Genomic DNA, 15,845 nt, shown 5'->3' on the forward strand with positions numbered 1-15,845 from the left:
AGCATAATCCACGCCTGGCCTAAGTATAGTTTTCTTCTTTTTTTTTTTTTTTTGAGACAGTCTTGCTCTGCTGCCCAGGATGGAGTGCAGTGGCGTGATCTTGGCTCACTGCAAGCTCCAGCTCCCAGGTTCATGCCATTCTCCTGCCTCAGCCTCCCGAATGGCTGGGACTACAGGTGCCTGCCACCACACCTGGCTAATTTTTTTGTATTTTTACTTGAGACGGCGTTTCACTGCGTTAGGCAGGATGGTCTGGAACTCCTGACCTTATGATCCACCCGCCTCAGGCTCCCAAAGTGCTGGGATTACAGGCGTGAGCCACCGCGCCCGGCCCTAAATATAGTTTCTTGGCAGGGCATTAAGCTTTCCACATGCTAACTCAATCCAATTTTTCCAAGTGTTGCTTCCCAACTATCTACTCACCAGGCAAACAGTTCTCCATAAACCATATACAAGCTGCCTCTGAATACTCATGCTGTTCAACCTGGAGGGCCCTTCATTTTCCCCTTCTGAACTCAAGCCCATCTCAGGTGCTCTCTGTTCCCCATTTCCTCTGCATTCCCATCACCTTTGGTTGTAATTTCACTGGGTGGTTTAAACACAGTCCGTCTTGTGTTACTTATCCCTGTACTTGCCCATCCCCTCCTGACCATAAACTTCCTGTGGGCAGACACAGTCTTTCCCACTTTGGGTCTCCACTGTGCTTCCAGTTCAGACCTTGCCTTCAGTTCTGTTACTGACAGCAACATGAATATGCCTGTTCTAGACACTGTACCTTCTAAAGCCTCACACAACTTTCCCTGTTCATTCCCAACTCCATCCAGGGGACACATATTCTCACCCATAACTCATCATTCAAATAGGTCCCTGGCCAGCTGAGTGCCAGCCTTTTGAACACAGCCACCCCATCACGTGCACCTCCAACCTTTCACCCACTGTGTCAACCTTCTCTGTGTGACCAGCCACTGAGTCACAAACCACATTATCCTCTGGCGGCAGAAATGCCCATACATTAGTTTTCAAAGTCCCTCGAAAGCCACCAGGTATGCTGTACCTGCAATCTCCCAAGAGGCCTTTTCACAGCTCAAACAGATCCCAAGAATGGTCAGGTAAGTCCTTCCTGTTACCAATGATGGCTCTGAATTTCCAACACGCCACAGGTCTCCATGCTCCTTCATGCTTCCTGGGTCTCAATCACTTCAAAACTCCTCAACCACTACCTAGCAAACCACTTGGCAGGCCCCCAGACAGGACCTGTGAGACACAATCAAGGATAGAAAAACGCAGGCATGGAGCCATGACTGCTGACCCTTATAGAAGATGTGCCTTTTTTTTCACCCAGATTGGAGCGCAGTAGTGCAATCATAGCTCACTGCAGCCTCAACTCAGGATCACGCAATCTTCCCGTTTCAGCCTCCTAAGTAGCAAGTAGCTGGGACTAGCAGCGTGCACCACCACACCCAGTTAATTTCCTTTTTTTTGTAGAGATGGGGTCTCGCTATATTGCCTAGGCTGATCTTGAACTCCTGGCCTCAAGTGATCCTCTTGCCTTAGCCTCCCAAAGTGCTGGGGTTACATGTGTGACGCACCATGCCTGGCGAAGATGGGGCTCTGGAACAATTTTCTAGAAGCCAGAAGTCTTTAGCAAGCTCTCACCTCCTACAACATCCCCTGTACTCCGACCCAAGTTCTACATCCAAATTCAAAGGTCATTCTCTCCCCATGGCACCACCAGCTGCGTTTTATACATCACCTAGGTTAAAGTGTGACACTAGGGTCCTAATCAGATATTCTTTCTTCAGAAAGAGAAAAGCATAAATTAACTCCCACAAACATGTCAACTCAGGTAAATGGATGTCACCAGCCTTCATGACCCCAACCTCTGATGAAGTCAGTTATGTTTATAACCAGACCAGAACCAACCCAGGTTATCTTGAGAGTTTCTCCTGCAGGAAGGGAGTTATTTGCTCCACCTGGGAAGGAGCCTTCCCTGTTGACCACATTACCTGCAACCATATCACCTCCATCCCAGCCCATCCTGTTCTCCAGGCCCAGGAGTCCAGGCTGCCCCCAGCCAGTACCTTACCTTGTTCAGGCAAGGTCGGGGATGGCCTAGCGGTGCAGAGCGTGGCTGTGACCAGCACAGCCCAGAAGAGGAGGCACTTCCAGCTCCACATCCCAGTTCTGCACTTAGAGGTTGGTGACAAGTTTCCACACCTCCATGGATACTCCACCGTGAGCTCAATCCTCCTTTTCAAACTGACCCTGGGGAAAGAAAAAAAACCCCAAAAGTTAGGAGGGTCCAGGTAGGGGAGGGGCGAGGAGAAACAGAAGGTAAAGCATGCCACGTGGTGGCTGCTTAAAGCATGGACTTACTAAGGCGTTCAGAAGAAAACTGTGAATCTACCCCAACAATGAATTAGATTATCAGTCCTGGCTGGGTGTGGTGGTGCATCCCGTAATCCCAGCACTTTGGGAGGCCGAGACAGGAGCATCACTTGAGGCCAGGAGTTTGAGACCAGCCTGGCCATGGTGAAACCCCATCTCTACTAAAAATACAAAAATTAGCTGGGCGTGGTGGTGCACACCTGTAAGAGGCTGAGACAGGAGAACTGCTTGAACTCAGGAGGCAGAGGCTGTAGTGAGCCGAGATAGCGACACTGCACTCCAGCCTAGGTGACAGAGTGAGACTCTGTCTCAAAAAATTAAAAAGAAGGCCGGGTGCGGTAGCTCACGCCTGTAATCCCAGCACTTTGGGAGGCCGAGACAGGTGGATCACGAGGTCAGGAGATCGAGACCATCCTGGCTAACACGGTGAAACCCGTCTCTACTAAAATACAAAAAAAAATTAGCCGGGCGTGGTGGCGGGCACCTGTAGTCCCAGCTACTTGGGAGGTTGAGGCAGGAGAATGGCATGAACCCGGGAAGCGGAGCTTGCAGTGAGCCGAGATCGTGCCACTGCACTCCAGCCTGGGTGACAGAGCGAGACTCTGTCTCAAAAAAAAAAAAAAAAAATTAAAAAGAAAATTTAAAAAAGACCACTCCATCTAGGGCCAACCAGTCCCTCTGGTGAGAAATGAGGGGCAATGAAGAATCATGGAACAAGCTAAGGACTAGCAAATGGAAGCCAAGTACAGAGATAACTAGTTAGTAGCTGCTGGACTCGATGCTCAACTCCCTGACTTATGCAATGAAGCAGCTGAAATAAATGACCTCCTGGGTACTTTCTTTTTGTCTCTAAAATTGTATGAATCACATCCATAGTTCTACCAGCCTCCCTTGCAGAGGCAGCTACTTACAAAGAGCCTAAGAGTGTGGAGCCAGGAGGGACCCAGTTCTCCCTGGTGCTGGAAGGTGACAAGTGACGTCTGACAGATATTGAGTCCAGAAGTTGTGGGGGGCAAAGGGTCCTAGGAGGTCCCACTGCAGAATCAAGGGCTGCTGCAAGCACTGAGTCGAAGATGGCTCACACTGGCCCCAGTTAAAAGAACAGAATCTGCCGGGCGCGGTGGCTCAAGCCTGTAATCCCAGCACTTTGGGAGGCCGAGACGGGCGGATCACGAGGTCAGGAGATCGAGACCATCCTGGCTAACACGGTGAAACCCCGTCTCTACTAAAAATACAAAAATACAAAAACTAGCTGGGCGAGGTGGCGGGCGCCTGTAGTCTCAGCTACTCGGGAGGCTGAGGCAGGAGAATGGCGTAAACCCGGGAGGCGGAGCTTGCAGTGAGCTGAGATCCGGCCACTGCACTCCAGTCCGGGCGACAGAGCAAGACTCCGCCTCAAAAAAAAAAAAAAAAAAAAAGAACAGAATCTGCAGCCCTTTACCCTTCTCAGGTCTGGAGGGGTAAAATTTAAAACTCCCCAGGGTCTTAAAGAACGGATCATAGCTGTTGGTATTTACCAAGTGACAAGACTTTCTGGGCACTGTCAGGGCTACATGGGGGTGACCATCTCTATCTTCCAGGTGGCTTCTGTCCTAAATGCTCCAGGGAGCCATCCAAGTTATTCAGAGAATCTACTTCCCCGGAACATGCCCTAATGTGGTACTTCAGCCCTGCCTCCCCCGAGCCAGGCAGGGCCCCTTGCAAATGAGTCAGTGCTGGCTGGCAGAAAAGCCCCTGGATTCTTGGCTTCATTCACATGTGCTTGGCCAGCGGGATACACATGCCACACCACTAGCTCACTCCCAAGGCTTACTAAAATGTTTTAATGATTTCAAATCAAAAGAGAAGTAAACATTTCTCGAAATTTCATTTTTCTAAATTTACCAAAGGAATTAGAAAAGACAAAATGAGGCTGGGCGCGGTGGCTCACGCCTGTAATCCCAGCACTCTGGGAGGCCAAGGCGGGCAGATCACGAGGTCAGGAGATCAAGACCACCTTGGCTAACACGGTGAAACCCCGTCTCTACTAAGAATACAAAAAATTAGCCAGGCGTGGCAGCGGGCGCCTGTAGTCCCAGCTGGTTGGGAGGCTGAGGCAGGTGAATGGCGTGAACCTGGGAGGCGGAGCTTGCAGTGAGCCGAGATAGCGCCACTGCACTCCAGCCTGGGCGACTGAGGGAGACTCCGTCTCAAAAAAAAAAAAGACGAAATGAAATGAATACTGAACACCCACTGTGTACCACGGATGCCCTAAGAAGAACCAATTTAGAACTATAAAACTTCATTTATTCCTCACTATAAATTTATGGGGGATAAGTTTCATTATTCCTTTTAAGCAATGGAGAAACTGAGGCTCAAAGAGGTTAAGTACTTTACCCAAGGAAATGTAGCTAGCATGTAATAGTGACTCAAGGTTTTTGGATATTAGAGGACATGGTGGGAGGAAGTAAATAAGGGACTGATCAAGCCTGACTCCATCTGATGCAAACTCAATTTCTCCAAACCAAGTAGATATGGGCAAATCCAAGGTAACTCTGGTAACAAAAGAGCCTTGATTGTGGCTGGGTGCGGTGGCTCAAGCTTGTAATCCCAGCACTTTGGGAGGCCGAGACGGGCGGATCACAAGGTCAGGAGATCGAGACCATCCTGGCTAACACGGTAAGACCCCGTCTCTACTAAAAAATACAAAAAACTAGCCGGGCGAGGTGGCGGGTGCCTGTAGTCTCAGCTACTCGGGAGGCTGAGGCAGGAGAATGGCATAAACCCGGGAGGCAGAGCTTGCAGTGAGGTGAGATCTAGCCACTGCACTCCAGCCTGGGCGACAGAGCGAGACTCCGTCTCAAAAAAAAAAAAAAAAAAAAAAAGAGCCTTGATTTGCAGTTCCGTTGGTCAAAAGACCCTTGTGCCAGGGTGTGGTGGCTCACACCTATAATCCCAGGACTTTGGAAGGCTGAGGCGGGTTATCACCTGAGGTCGGGAGTTAAGACCAGACTGGCCAACATGGTGAAATTCCTCGTCTACTAAATCTACAAAAATTAGCTGGGCGTGGTGGTGCACACCTGTAATCTCAGCTACTCAGGAGGCTAAGGCATGAGAATTGCTTGAATCTGAGAATTGCTTGAATCCGGGAGGTGGAGGTTGCAGTGAGCTGAGATTGTGTCACTGCACTCCAGCGTGGGTGACGGAGTGAGATCCTGTCTCAAAACCAACTAACTAAAAGAAAGACCCTTGGAAACAGACCACAGATGGGCCATCTAGGACACTGCATGGGGCACATTCCCAGATCCGGGGGATAGAAGCAGTGCTTGCCAGAGGATACCCCTAAACCCATATTCCACATCTCACTACATCCCAAAGATATACCTGATGCAGGCCTGTCACCCAGAAATGCATACCTGACCAAGAAAACCCAGGTCCCATGGTAAATGCCAGAGTACTGAAAAAGTTCTCAGGTTCCAATGGGAAAGAGTGATGTCATGTTGAGATGGTTAAGTTTGCTTGGACTTGGCCACTCTGCCCCCAGAAAAACTTGCCGCCTCCTCCCAGGTGTGGGCTGGCTGCAGAACGCCCTCTCTCAGCTCCCTGGTCAATGCACTGCAAATTCATCTGCCAGCTTCCCTCTTGTTCTTTCCCAAAAAAGGTGCAAAAAGTCTCTTCCTCTCCTACCCCTCTGGCCCTCAAGTTTGACATCTATAAAACAAGGATGTTAAGAAAACCCGGCCTCCTGGCACCAACTCCTGGAATAAGAAGTGAGCATACACCCCATGCCACCCGCCTGCAAAAAACACAGTGACAGGCCACTAGTCCACATGCTGTCTGGACCCTGTCACCTCCTCCTTCACCTCAGTTTCTCATTCTACTAATTAATGAATTTTTCCAATCCCTTAGGAACAGTTTCCTTCCTTCACTGCTTGACAGATGTGACCTGCAGCCTTGCAGGTGTACACAGCAGCTTCCTCCAAGACCCTGCAGCTGGTTCCCCCCGCCCTGCCTCTCCAATATCAGCCAGGCTCCTGGGATTCACGCCTGCATGCAGAGGTCCTCGGTGGGGAGGAGAGAGGGGGCAGATCTCAGTTTCCCACTCGTCGGAAGGGGCTACTCTTGCCCTGCCTCCATCACAGGTGGTTATGAAGACTGAACGGGCTGCATGGGTGAAAGTGCCTGCTGTCTTCTCACTGGAGTACTGATCCAACATAAAGGGTGGACATTGTCTGGTGAGACAGCAGGGGCTGGATGGACCACCGTGACCTTGCAGCTCTCCCACTTCTAAGAGAAAAGCCTTCTGTGAACGTCAGATCTCCTTGTCCAAAAATTATGTAAGGAAAACTATCTGATGAATTCATGGCCAAGTCTTTTTATTCTTTCTGAGACGGAGTGTTGCTCTATCACCCAAGCTAGAGTGCCGTGGCACGATCTCGACTCACTACAACCTCCATCCCCCAGACTCAAGTGATCCTCCCACCTCAGCCTCCCAAGCAGCTGGGCTAAGTTGCTGTATGTTTTTTAAAAATGGGGTCTCACTGGCTGGGCACGGTGGCTCAAGCCTGTAATCCCAGCACTTTGGGAGGCCGAGACAGGCGGATCACGAGGTCAGGAGATTGAGACCATCCTGACTAACACGGTGAAACCCCGTCTCTACTAAAAAATACAAAAAAAAAAAAAACTAGCCGGGCAAGGTGGCAGGCGCCTGTAGTCCCAGCTACTTGGGAGGCTGAGCCAGGAGAATGGCGTGAACCCAGGAGGCGGAGCTTGCAGTAAGCTGAGATCCGGCCACTGCACTCCAGCCTGGGCGACAGAGCGAGACTTCGTCTCAAAAAAAAAAAAAAGGGGTCTCACCATGTTGCCCTTACTGGTAATGAACTCCTGAGCTCAAGATATCCACCCACCTTGGCCTCCCAAAGTGCAGGGATTACAGGCATGAGCCACCACGCCCAGCCTGAGTCTTTTCATTCTTGTCCGCTGGAGACAGCATAAATTCATGCCCTTCCATTTGAGATCCTGCCACCCTGGGACATTTGTGATCCTGCCACCCTGGGACAGTCACTTAACCGTTCTAAGCCTCAGTTTCCCACTTAGAGGAAGCTACATCACAGGTGATTACGAGGCTCAAATGGTTGGTGTGGGTGAATGTGCCCATTCTCTCCTCTTTAAAGTACCAATCAAATGTAAAGAATTATGTATTTGTATTTCACATATAATATTAAGATATTTATAATTCTCATTGTGTAGTGCTTTGAGTCACTCCTTGATAGCACTCTCAGGAGATTTGGTAATTGGCAGCAGGAGGACAGGAACTTCCAACCTTTCCAAAGGCATTTCTCACTCCCCATCTTCATGTCTTATATTCTAGACCTGTGACCCACACGGTGGCCACTGCACAATTGAAATGTGGCTGGTGCTAACAGATATGCTAGAAGTAAAAAGTATACACTGCATCTTAAAAACTTGTTATGAAAAAAATGTAAAGTATCTCAATAATTTCTATATTTGATTACATGTTGAAATGATAATATTTTGGAAATACAGTTAAATAAATTATTAAAATCTAAACAAGTTAATTAAAAAACAAATTTTGGCCAGGTGCGGTGGCTCACGCCTGTAATCCCAGCACTTTGGAAGGCTGTGGTGGGCGAATCATGAGGTCAAGAGGTTGACACCATCCCGGTCAACATGGTGAAACCCCATCTCTACTCAAAATACAAAAATTAGCTGGGTGTGGTGGCGCGCGCCTGTAGTCCCAGCTAGTCGGGAGGCTGAGGCAGCAGAATCGCTGAACCCAGGAGGCAGAGGTTGCAGTGAGCAGAGATTGCGCCACTGTACTCCAGCCTGGCAACAGAGCAAGACTCCGTCTCAAAAAAAAAAAAAATTACCTGTTTCTTTCTTTTAACTTAATTTCCAATGTGGCTTCTAGAAAATCTGAAAGTACACATAGCTCATGTTATAATGTTATATTTCTTTCTTCCTTTCTTTTTTTCTTTGAGACGGAGTCTTGCTCTGTCACTCAGGCTGGAGTTGCGTGGCGCAATCTCGGCTGAACCTCTGCCTCCCGGGTTCAAACAATTCTTCTGCCTCCCAAGTAGCTGGGATTACAGACATGAGCCACCAAGCCTGGCTAATTGTTTTATTTTTGAGACAGGGTTTCACCATGTTGGCCACGCTGGTCTTGAACTCCTGACCTCAGGTGATCCACCCGCCTTGGCCTCCCCTAAGGCTGGGATTACAGGCATGAGCCACTGTGCCTGGCTTTGTTTTTTTTTTTTTTTTTTTTTTTTAAACAGGGTCTTCCTCTGTCCCCCAGGTGGGAGTGCAGTGGTGCAATCACAGCCTATTGCAGCCTCTGCCTCCTAGGCTCAAGTGATCCTCCCACCTCAGCCTCCTGAACAGCTGGGACTACCAGAAAACATGAGCACACTCATCTAATTTGTGTATTTTTTGGTAGAGACAGGGTCTCACCATGTTGCCCAGGCTCACCTCCATCTCATGGGCTCAAGCAATCCGCCTGCCTTGGCCTCCCAAAGTACTGGGATTACAGGCATGAGCCACTTCGCCCAACTGTTCATGTTCTATTTCTTTTCTTTTTTTTTTTTTTTTGAGACAGAGTCTTGCTCAGTCGCCCAGGCTGGAGTGCAGTGGCACGATCTCGGCTCACTGCAAGCTCCACCTCCCAGGTTCATGCCATTCTCCTTGCCTCAGCCTCCCAACCAGCTGGGACTACAGGCGCCCGCCGCCATGCCCAGCTAATTTTTTGTATTTTTAGTAGAGATGGGGTTTCGCCGTGTTAGCCAGAATGGTCTCGATCTCCTGACCTCGTGATCCGCCCGCCTTGGCCTCCCAAAGTGGTGGGATTACAGGCTTGAGCCACCGCGCACTGCCTCATGTTCTATTTCTATAGGGCACCACAGCTCGAAGCAACCTCCATGCCTCTGTGCAAGACTTTCTTCTTTGCCCTTCCTTGTTCTGCAACAGGCCAGGCCTTCTCCCTTTTCTCTGAACCCCACCTTAAGAAGCTGTCTCTTCCATAAGACTTTCTTGGGCCTTCTAGCTGGAGGATTTCATTCCTCCAAATTCGCAAACCACATTACTAGCCCCTCTCACATGGCGCTTAGGTCATATTATATGATTGTTATTTATGTTCTTCATTCTCTTCTCTCCCCATGAAACTGCAGGCTCCTTCAGAGCAGGGTCTGTGCCTCCCTAACCTTTGCTAACATCCTCTGCACCTAGTATGTACACAGGAGATGCCAACATGTTTGTTAACTGGATGAGTAAGTGAACGAAGGAAAAAACAGAGCTGATGAAAAGAAACTGATACAGATACTGATACTCCTCCAGAAAAAGAGGCTGAGAATATCAGAGAAAGGCAACTAGCTAGTATCCCTTGTTAACCAGCCAAACTCTAGTCCAAAGAGTACCGAGAAAATTTCTGGACAACTTGGTTCTTCAGAATTAAGGAAGTAATACCAAAACATTATTCCCTTCAGATGGGAATAAGACTTATTTCTTCCCCAAAGTGAGCATTCTCTACTCACATGTTGAGAGGGCACGGGGCAAGTACTTAATAAATATATGGAGAAAGTTACTCAGCTCAGCTTGCAAAATTTTAGTTGGTCCAAGAGAAATGCTTATTTTTTGCGTCTCTGTTAAAAAAAAAAAAAAGTGTCTACATGTCCTTGGAAGTAAAAGACATATAAAAAATTAGCAATAAGTGGCCAGGCACGGTGGCTCACACTTGTAATCCCAGCATTTTGGGAGGCCTGAAGCCAGCGGATCGCTTGAGGTCAGGAGTTCAACACTAGCCTGGCCAACACAACTGCTGCACATAATCTAGAAGACAGGATGTACTATGAGTGGAACCCCACCAAATTCTTGGGATAGTTCATCCAGGTGAGTGCTATTAAATGGGAGAGAGGGCCCTAAACATGGTTTCTTTCATTGCAGGGGAGAGAGAAATGGTGGTGGGGAGGGAATGTCTGTTTAAAGTAGATGCAACCTTAGGGGGAAAAACAAATATCCTAGCCCAAGTCTGACATTTCATCCTCTCTGGAAACACCAGAATCTTCTCTAAAGCTCTGCATCTGGACTCCCACCAGTCCCTGGTGCGTTCAGGCCTTTTACAAAGCTCTGGGGAAGACAAATGCAAGACACAAATTTCCCAGGAGGAAATTAAATTCATCAAGTGATGTGAGGCCCTTTCAGAAGAAGACATTTGAATCAATTCTAACGCCTTTTCCTCCAGCAGCAACAGGCTCAAACTTTGCTAGGATGTTCTGTAACTAACAGCCATTTTGACAAAAGACACTTTAGAAATGGAGGCAAGAAAAAAGCCTTTGCAGAAGCTGGCTGCTAAACCCCCAAGTTGACACCAGCAAATCTCCCATTTTAGGAGTCTTGTTTCAGGTCAATATTGAAAACAAAGAGCACACCACTAAAAGCAAAACCCATGGATTTTCCTTGGTCTCTAAGGCTTGAGTCTGCCTACCCAGTGTTCAATTCAATTTTCCTGCCCTCTGGAGTCCACCAGGAATAAAGCTAGCCCAGCCTGAGGGATGCACCAACGTATCTAATCCTCTGCCCCTAGGGAGTGGGGGACACTTCGCCATTTCTTTCTGAGCCTTTGCTTCCCTGGCTATCAAAGGGCCACCTAATGGAACTTTCTAACATCCTCCATGGCCAGAGGTCAAGGAAAAGAAGCACCCTAAGATTGTTCAAGTGGTGCCCACTCTGGCCCGAATCCGTCTTGGGAAACATACCTGGAAAATGAGCATTTCTGCAGGCATGTTTGGAAAAGCAGGCAGTGAAGTCCAAGTGGCTCTCAATCTGGATGAACCTCACTAAAAAGCTGACACTCAGCTATGACTAAGAGTAAATGCAACAGATATTTCAAGGAGCTCGTTACTGATGCAGTTCATAACCCTCCCAGCTGGAGTCAGGCCCCAGCAGCCTCCGGGTCCCCAAACACCCTGCACTCGGAGGGTCAGGGGCAGCCCCGCAGCTTCTCCTAACCCACTGGGGGTAGGATATGTAAACAAGTCATTAGGGAGGCAGGCCCTCGGCACAGACGGGACGGCAATAGCAGAGGCTGCTGAACCTCGGTCACGGAGAGGAAGGTGGATGACCCGGGCGTGGGGGTGATTAACCAGACCAAGGCGTGTCCCACGGGGCCCTGCTACTTCGCTTTTAAACAAGCCTCAGGGAGGAAACCGGGAGCCCGGGCCAAGTGAGGAAAATGGCCACTTTCTGCTAAACAGTCTCAAGGCTAGATAGTATTCCAAAAAAAGCCCTGGTCCGGAGGTGCAAAGGGTAGGGCACATCTGCGGAGGAAACAGTCACCTTAATTACCACGTCTAGAGAAAGTGCGATTTCATTACAGCCTCCAAAACTACCGCCCAAAGAAGGAAACCAGAGAAGTGTTTTCAATTTGAAAGAGGCTGGAAAGAAGAGGGTGAGAGAGACCGACTCTCTCCACCCTCCCGCAACTTTGGACCACAAGGCGCTTTCCTGCCTCAAAGACTATTACCAAACACAACTGGACAATCCAAACCCCCGCTTTCAAACCTGTAGCCGTTACTTAAACGGTAAAACGCCCCACTTTAGTTTCCGGGGGATGCGGCCCAAATCAGTCCTTAAAAACACACAGGGAGCGCCTCTGGCAGCAGTCGCCCACGCCCCCGGCCCTGCACACCGGGCTCGCTCCGGGAGCGGCGCGTGACGCCACCGAGGGGCGGCCGAAAGGGGACCGCGGGCTCCGGGCAGGGCAGGCGCTCTCGCAGCTCCAGCTATAACACAAGGGAGAGAAAGCAACGCTTTGGTTCCAGAAACTTCCATCGTCAAGGCCAGTTCTGGACAGACGCACAGCCAAAGAGCCCCCCCTAGTCTAGCGGATGAACCGTTCGCGAATGCCACCCCCTAAAACCTTGGACCCATCTCCCAAGATGCCTCTTTTCTGCGCAATCCAGAAAGCACCCCGACCGCCGCCACCCACCAGCAGCGGCGAATAACTAACTTAGTGAGATCTTAGATAACTCGGGATCCAAGGGAACTTTCTTTTCTCAACGTCGCATCTCCAAGTCTCCAGAAATGTTAAGGAGGGAGGTGGTCAAGACAAGTTGAAGAATCCGAGGGGGAGGGGAGGAAGAGGGAAGTTAATAATGCGGCTGCGGTGTACCCGTGTGGGGTGAAACGGAACCAGATGCGGCTGTTACATCTGGAAAATGGGGGTGGGGGAGGGCTGGGGGAGAAAGACATCGTGGTAATGTTTTTCAAACGGGTTGATAGCTTCTGGGACCAGAACAAGAAACACGCTTCACACCCCCGCCCCCCCACCACCAAAAAAGTGTCTGGCTGCTTCATAGGGGGGTGTGTGTTCTATATGAACCCCATCTACAAGGTTCACAAATTCCTCTGCAAACATGGGTCGTAGCCTCCCTTTTCTCCCAACCCCAAACATAACGGGAGGGGAAGCGGGGTGCAGAGGGGTCTGGGCCAGAGAAGCCTACGCATCGCTGCCGAGTGAACCGCACCGGACAAAAACCTCATCCCTTCCCCCACCTCCAGGAACCAGATTGGGACGGAACGGCCCTCCCGCCCCCGTCCCACACCTCGGCTTAACCACTGTGGGTCGTCCTCCCGTTCCCCAAACTTCCGACCCTTTCGGAGACCGTCCAAGTCATAAGCTCACCCCTTCTGGAAAGCGGAGTCGTTTTTCGCTCTCAGCTCAAGCAGATTCAGCCATTTGGTGACGACACCTCCTTAAAGCCTATTCCAAGAGAAGCTAACCTAGCCCTCCACGTCCTCTGCAGTTCATTCCCTACCCCATCCGCCCACAACCCGGACCCCAGGTTTTCCCAGGGGTGGAAAAGGACTGAGGAATGTCCTTAATTTTTAGCGTTGAGCCCAAAGCTACCTGCTGAATTGGGGGTGAATCCCCAAAAGACCAAAAAGAGATGGAGTGGAATGCAACACACACACAACACACACACAACGCACCCCACCTCGCCGCCCACTCCCGCCCTCCTCCCCAGTCCAGGAAACCGCGGGCCTCGCCGCCTTCGCCCCGGGCCTGTCCTTCCCAGGACTCACCGAGGAGCCGCCGCCGCCTTGGCAGCTCCCGAGCGCGAGTTGGCGGAAAAGTTGGGCAGCGGGAAGAGCAGCGGGACGAGCGTAGGGAGGGGGTGCAGAAGGAGACGCGGGCGGAGGGAAGGGAGGAGAGACCCAACGGGGGCGCGGATCGCCCGGGAGGGAGCCGGGAGGTGGAGGCGGCGGGCGGCGAGCGGCGAGCGGAGGGAAGCGCCGGTCCCGGCTGGCGGGCAAAGCGCGCAGCCGGGAGGCTCCGGCGCCGGGGGCCAAACCCACCCCGGATCCGGGGACGCCGCGACTCTTACCTCGCTCGGCGTGGAGATTCCGCCTCGGGAGAGTCCGCCGTGGCTTGCGCGAGCGGGCGTGTGCCCGCGTCCCCGGCTCCGGCCCGCCGCCCCCGGGCTCTGTTCGGGTCCTGGCGGGGTCGCGAGAGCTCCGCGGCCGGCGCTCGACTCCCGGCGGCGCTCGGTGCTCGGCGCCTCCAGCCCGGGCGGGAACAATGGAGCCGGAGCTGGTGCCCCGGAGGCGGGGCGGGGGGAGGGCTCCCGTCCGCCGCCCGGGGTCTCCAGACCTTGTGCCCCTCTTCTCCAGAACGCGGCGGCGGCGTCTCACGCTCCTTGCAGACCGGGCTCCATCGCTCCGCGGAGGCCCCGGCGCCGCGGCGTGCCCGACTGCAGCACGGGTACCGTGCGCCCTGTGGGGCGCCCCGAGCTCGGATCGGAGAAAAGTCCTCGGGTTCCGCGGCTTTTCGAGCAGCTGCGCGTTCGCGGCCGGGGAAGGCGAGGTCGCCGCAATGCGCTACGCGGAGTCTCCGTCCCGTCCGGACGTGGCCCTGCTGCCGGCACAGCCCGGGTTCCTCCGCGCCCTGCGGCTGCACCGGCGTCCCGGCTCCCGCTCACTGCCGCCCGCCGCCGAGGACGCCGCGCCTGTGGCTGAAAGAGCGCTCCGAGCGCTGTGCGCTGGCGAGGCGCGAGGGCTCGCCCTCTCACTCCCACCGGCGCTGGTCCCTCCTCCGCCTCCGCCCCCTGCCGCTGCCTGCTGGGCCTTGTAGTTCCCCAGCCGCGGCCCCAGAGGAGGGGGAGCTGGCCGAGCGGGCCGAGGTGTCCGGCGCTCTGCTCTTCTCTTCCTGCGGCCTCGTCTCCTTTGGCGCTTGCGGCCCTGCATCTGAGCGCGTCCCAGAGGGCGCCGGAATGTCAGGCCCTAGACATAGCAGCAGTTTGGGGGGTGGGGGACACGTGAAGAGACGCCGCAGCATTGAGGTTGTACCTGGTAGCGTGGACTTTGTAGTCTGTGCACCTTGGGGAATGATTTTCGCGTTCTGAATCTCGGTTTTCCCATCTGTGAAAGGGGAATAATAGTGCTTTTTCGTATAGAGTCGAGAGGTCAACGAGGGCCTGGCGCATAGTTAACACTTAGTAAATACTAGCTGGTTTTATTATGAGAAGGTCAGCCCCTCCTCAAACCCTTCCATTGGATCTCAGCTTTCCCCAGCCACATAATTTAGGTTTTGTGCGCCACCGGGAACTGGACCCTGTAAATTCTACAGCAATGTTTTTGGTCTCCAGAAGTCTCCAGCCTGAAGTGAACGTCTAGGAAGCAAAGAGTAAGTGGGAGTTGAGGGGAGAGGTGTGGTTGGTTTGGAAATTAATCACAGCCCACTCAGAACACCCTCCAGTACTGTGGAACCCAGGAAAGCGGCTAAATGCTTCCCCCTGAGTCTTGCCGCGGAGTGGTATAATATAGTGGTTTCCTAATCCAGATGGACACGGGTCCTCTAGGGAACGTCTGAAAAATACAAATTCATGGACCTGCTCAGACATGAGGAATCAGGCTGTCCCAAGAAGGAGCCAAGAGCCTGTATTTTTTCCAAGTCTCCGTGGGGCCTGTGATGTGAGAGTCCAGGCTGAGGCCACCGTTGGGGTGGGAAGTAGCAGCACTAGGTCTGAAAGATTCCCCCTTTCTGTCCATCATTTATGAAGTTTGATGTAGGACAAATCATGTATCTGATAAAATCAAAACAGCGGTATCAGTTGATACTCCTTCACAAGATGATCATAAGAAGCAAATAAAATAATAGCTCTCGGTGGACCAAAAATACTACACAAATAGAAGTCACTATGTAAGTTAGTGGCAGGGCCTGTTCCCTCACCATCACCCACCTCATCCCCAAAACTTGTAGAAGTTTGAATACTGAATGAGTTACCCCCACCCAATTCCTCACCCACCCCACCCATGCCTCCCTGGCTAATTTAAGAAAAGAGTTGGGGGGGGGGCGGTGGCTCACACGTGTAATCCCAGCACTTTGGGAGGCCGAGGCAGGTGGATCACGAGGTCAGGAGATCGAGACTATCCTTGCCAACAAGGTGAAACCCCGCCTCTAC

At 51.7% G+C, this 15,845-nt stretch overlaps 1 protein-coding gene across 5 annotated transcripts in view; it reads right to left on the reverse strand.

Annotated features, from left to right (window-relative positions):
- Nucleotides 1-14,422, reverse strand: part of FGFR1 (fibroblast growth factor receptor 1) — a 61,391-nt gene extending 46,969 nt beyond the window's left edge. For 3 of the 5 annotated variants that reach the window (XM_023214532.2, XM_023214530.2, XM_023214533.2), the window contains exons 1-2: nt 13,770-14,422; nt 2,087-2,265 (exon numbers count right to left, since the gene is read on the reverse strand). In XM_023214532.2, the coding sequence (XP_023070300.1) occupies nt 2,087-2,177 (91 nt within the window). In that variant the 5' untranslated portion in view covers nt 2,178-2,265; nt 13,770-14,422. Of the gene's footprint in view, nt 1-2,086; nt 2,266-13,467; nt 13,635-13,769 lie in introns of those variants that run through there. The other 2 variants (XM_023214531.1, XM_023214529.1) reach the window with 2 other exon arrangements.
- Nucleotides 14,423-15,845: the final 1,423 nt, after the last annotated feature.

Source organism: Piliocolobus tephrosceles, chromosome 7 (genome assembly GCF_002776525.5).
Source record: "Piliocolobus tephrosceles isolate RC106 chromosome 7, ASM277652v3, whole genome shotgun sequence".
NCBI classification, from domain to species: domain Eukaryota; kingdom Metazoa; phylum Chordata; class Mammalia; order Primates; family Cercopithecidae; genus Piliocolobus; species Piliocolobus tephrosceles.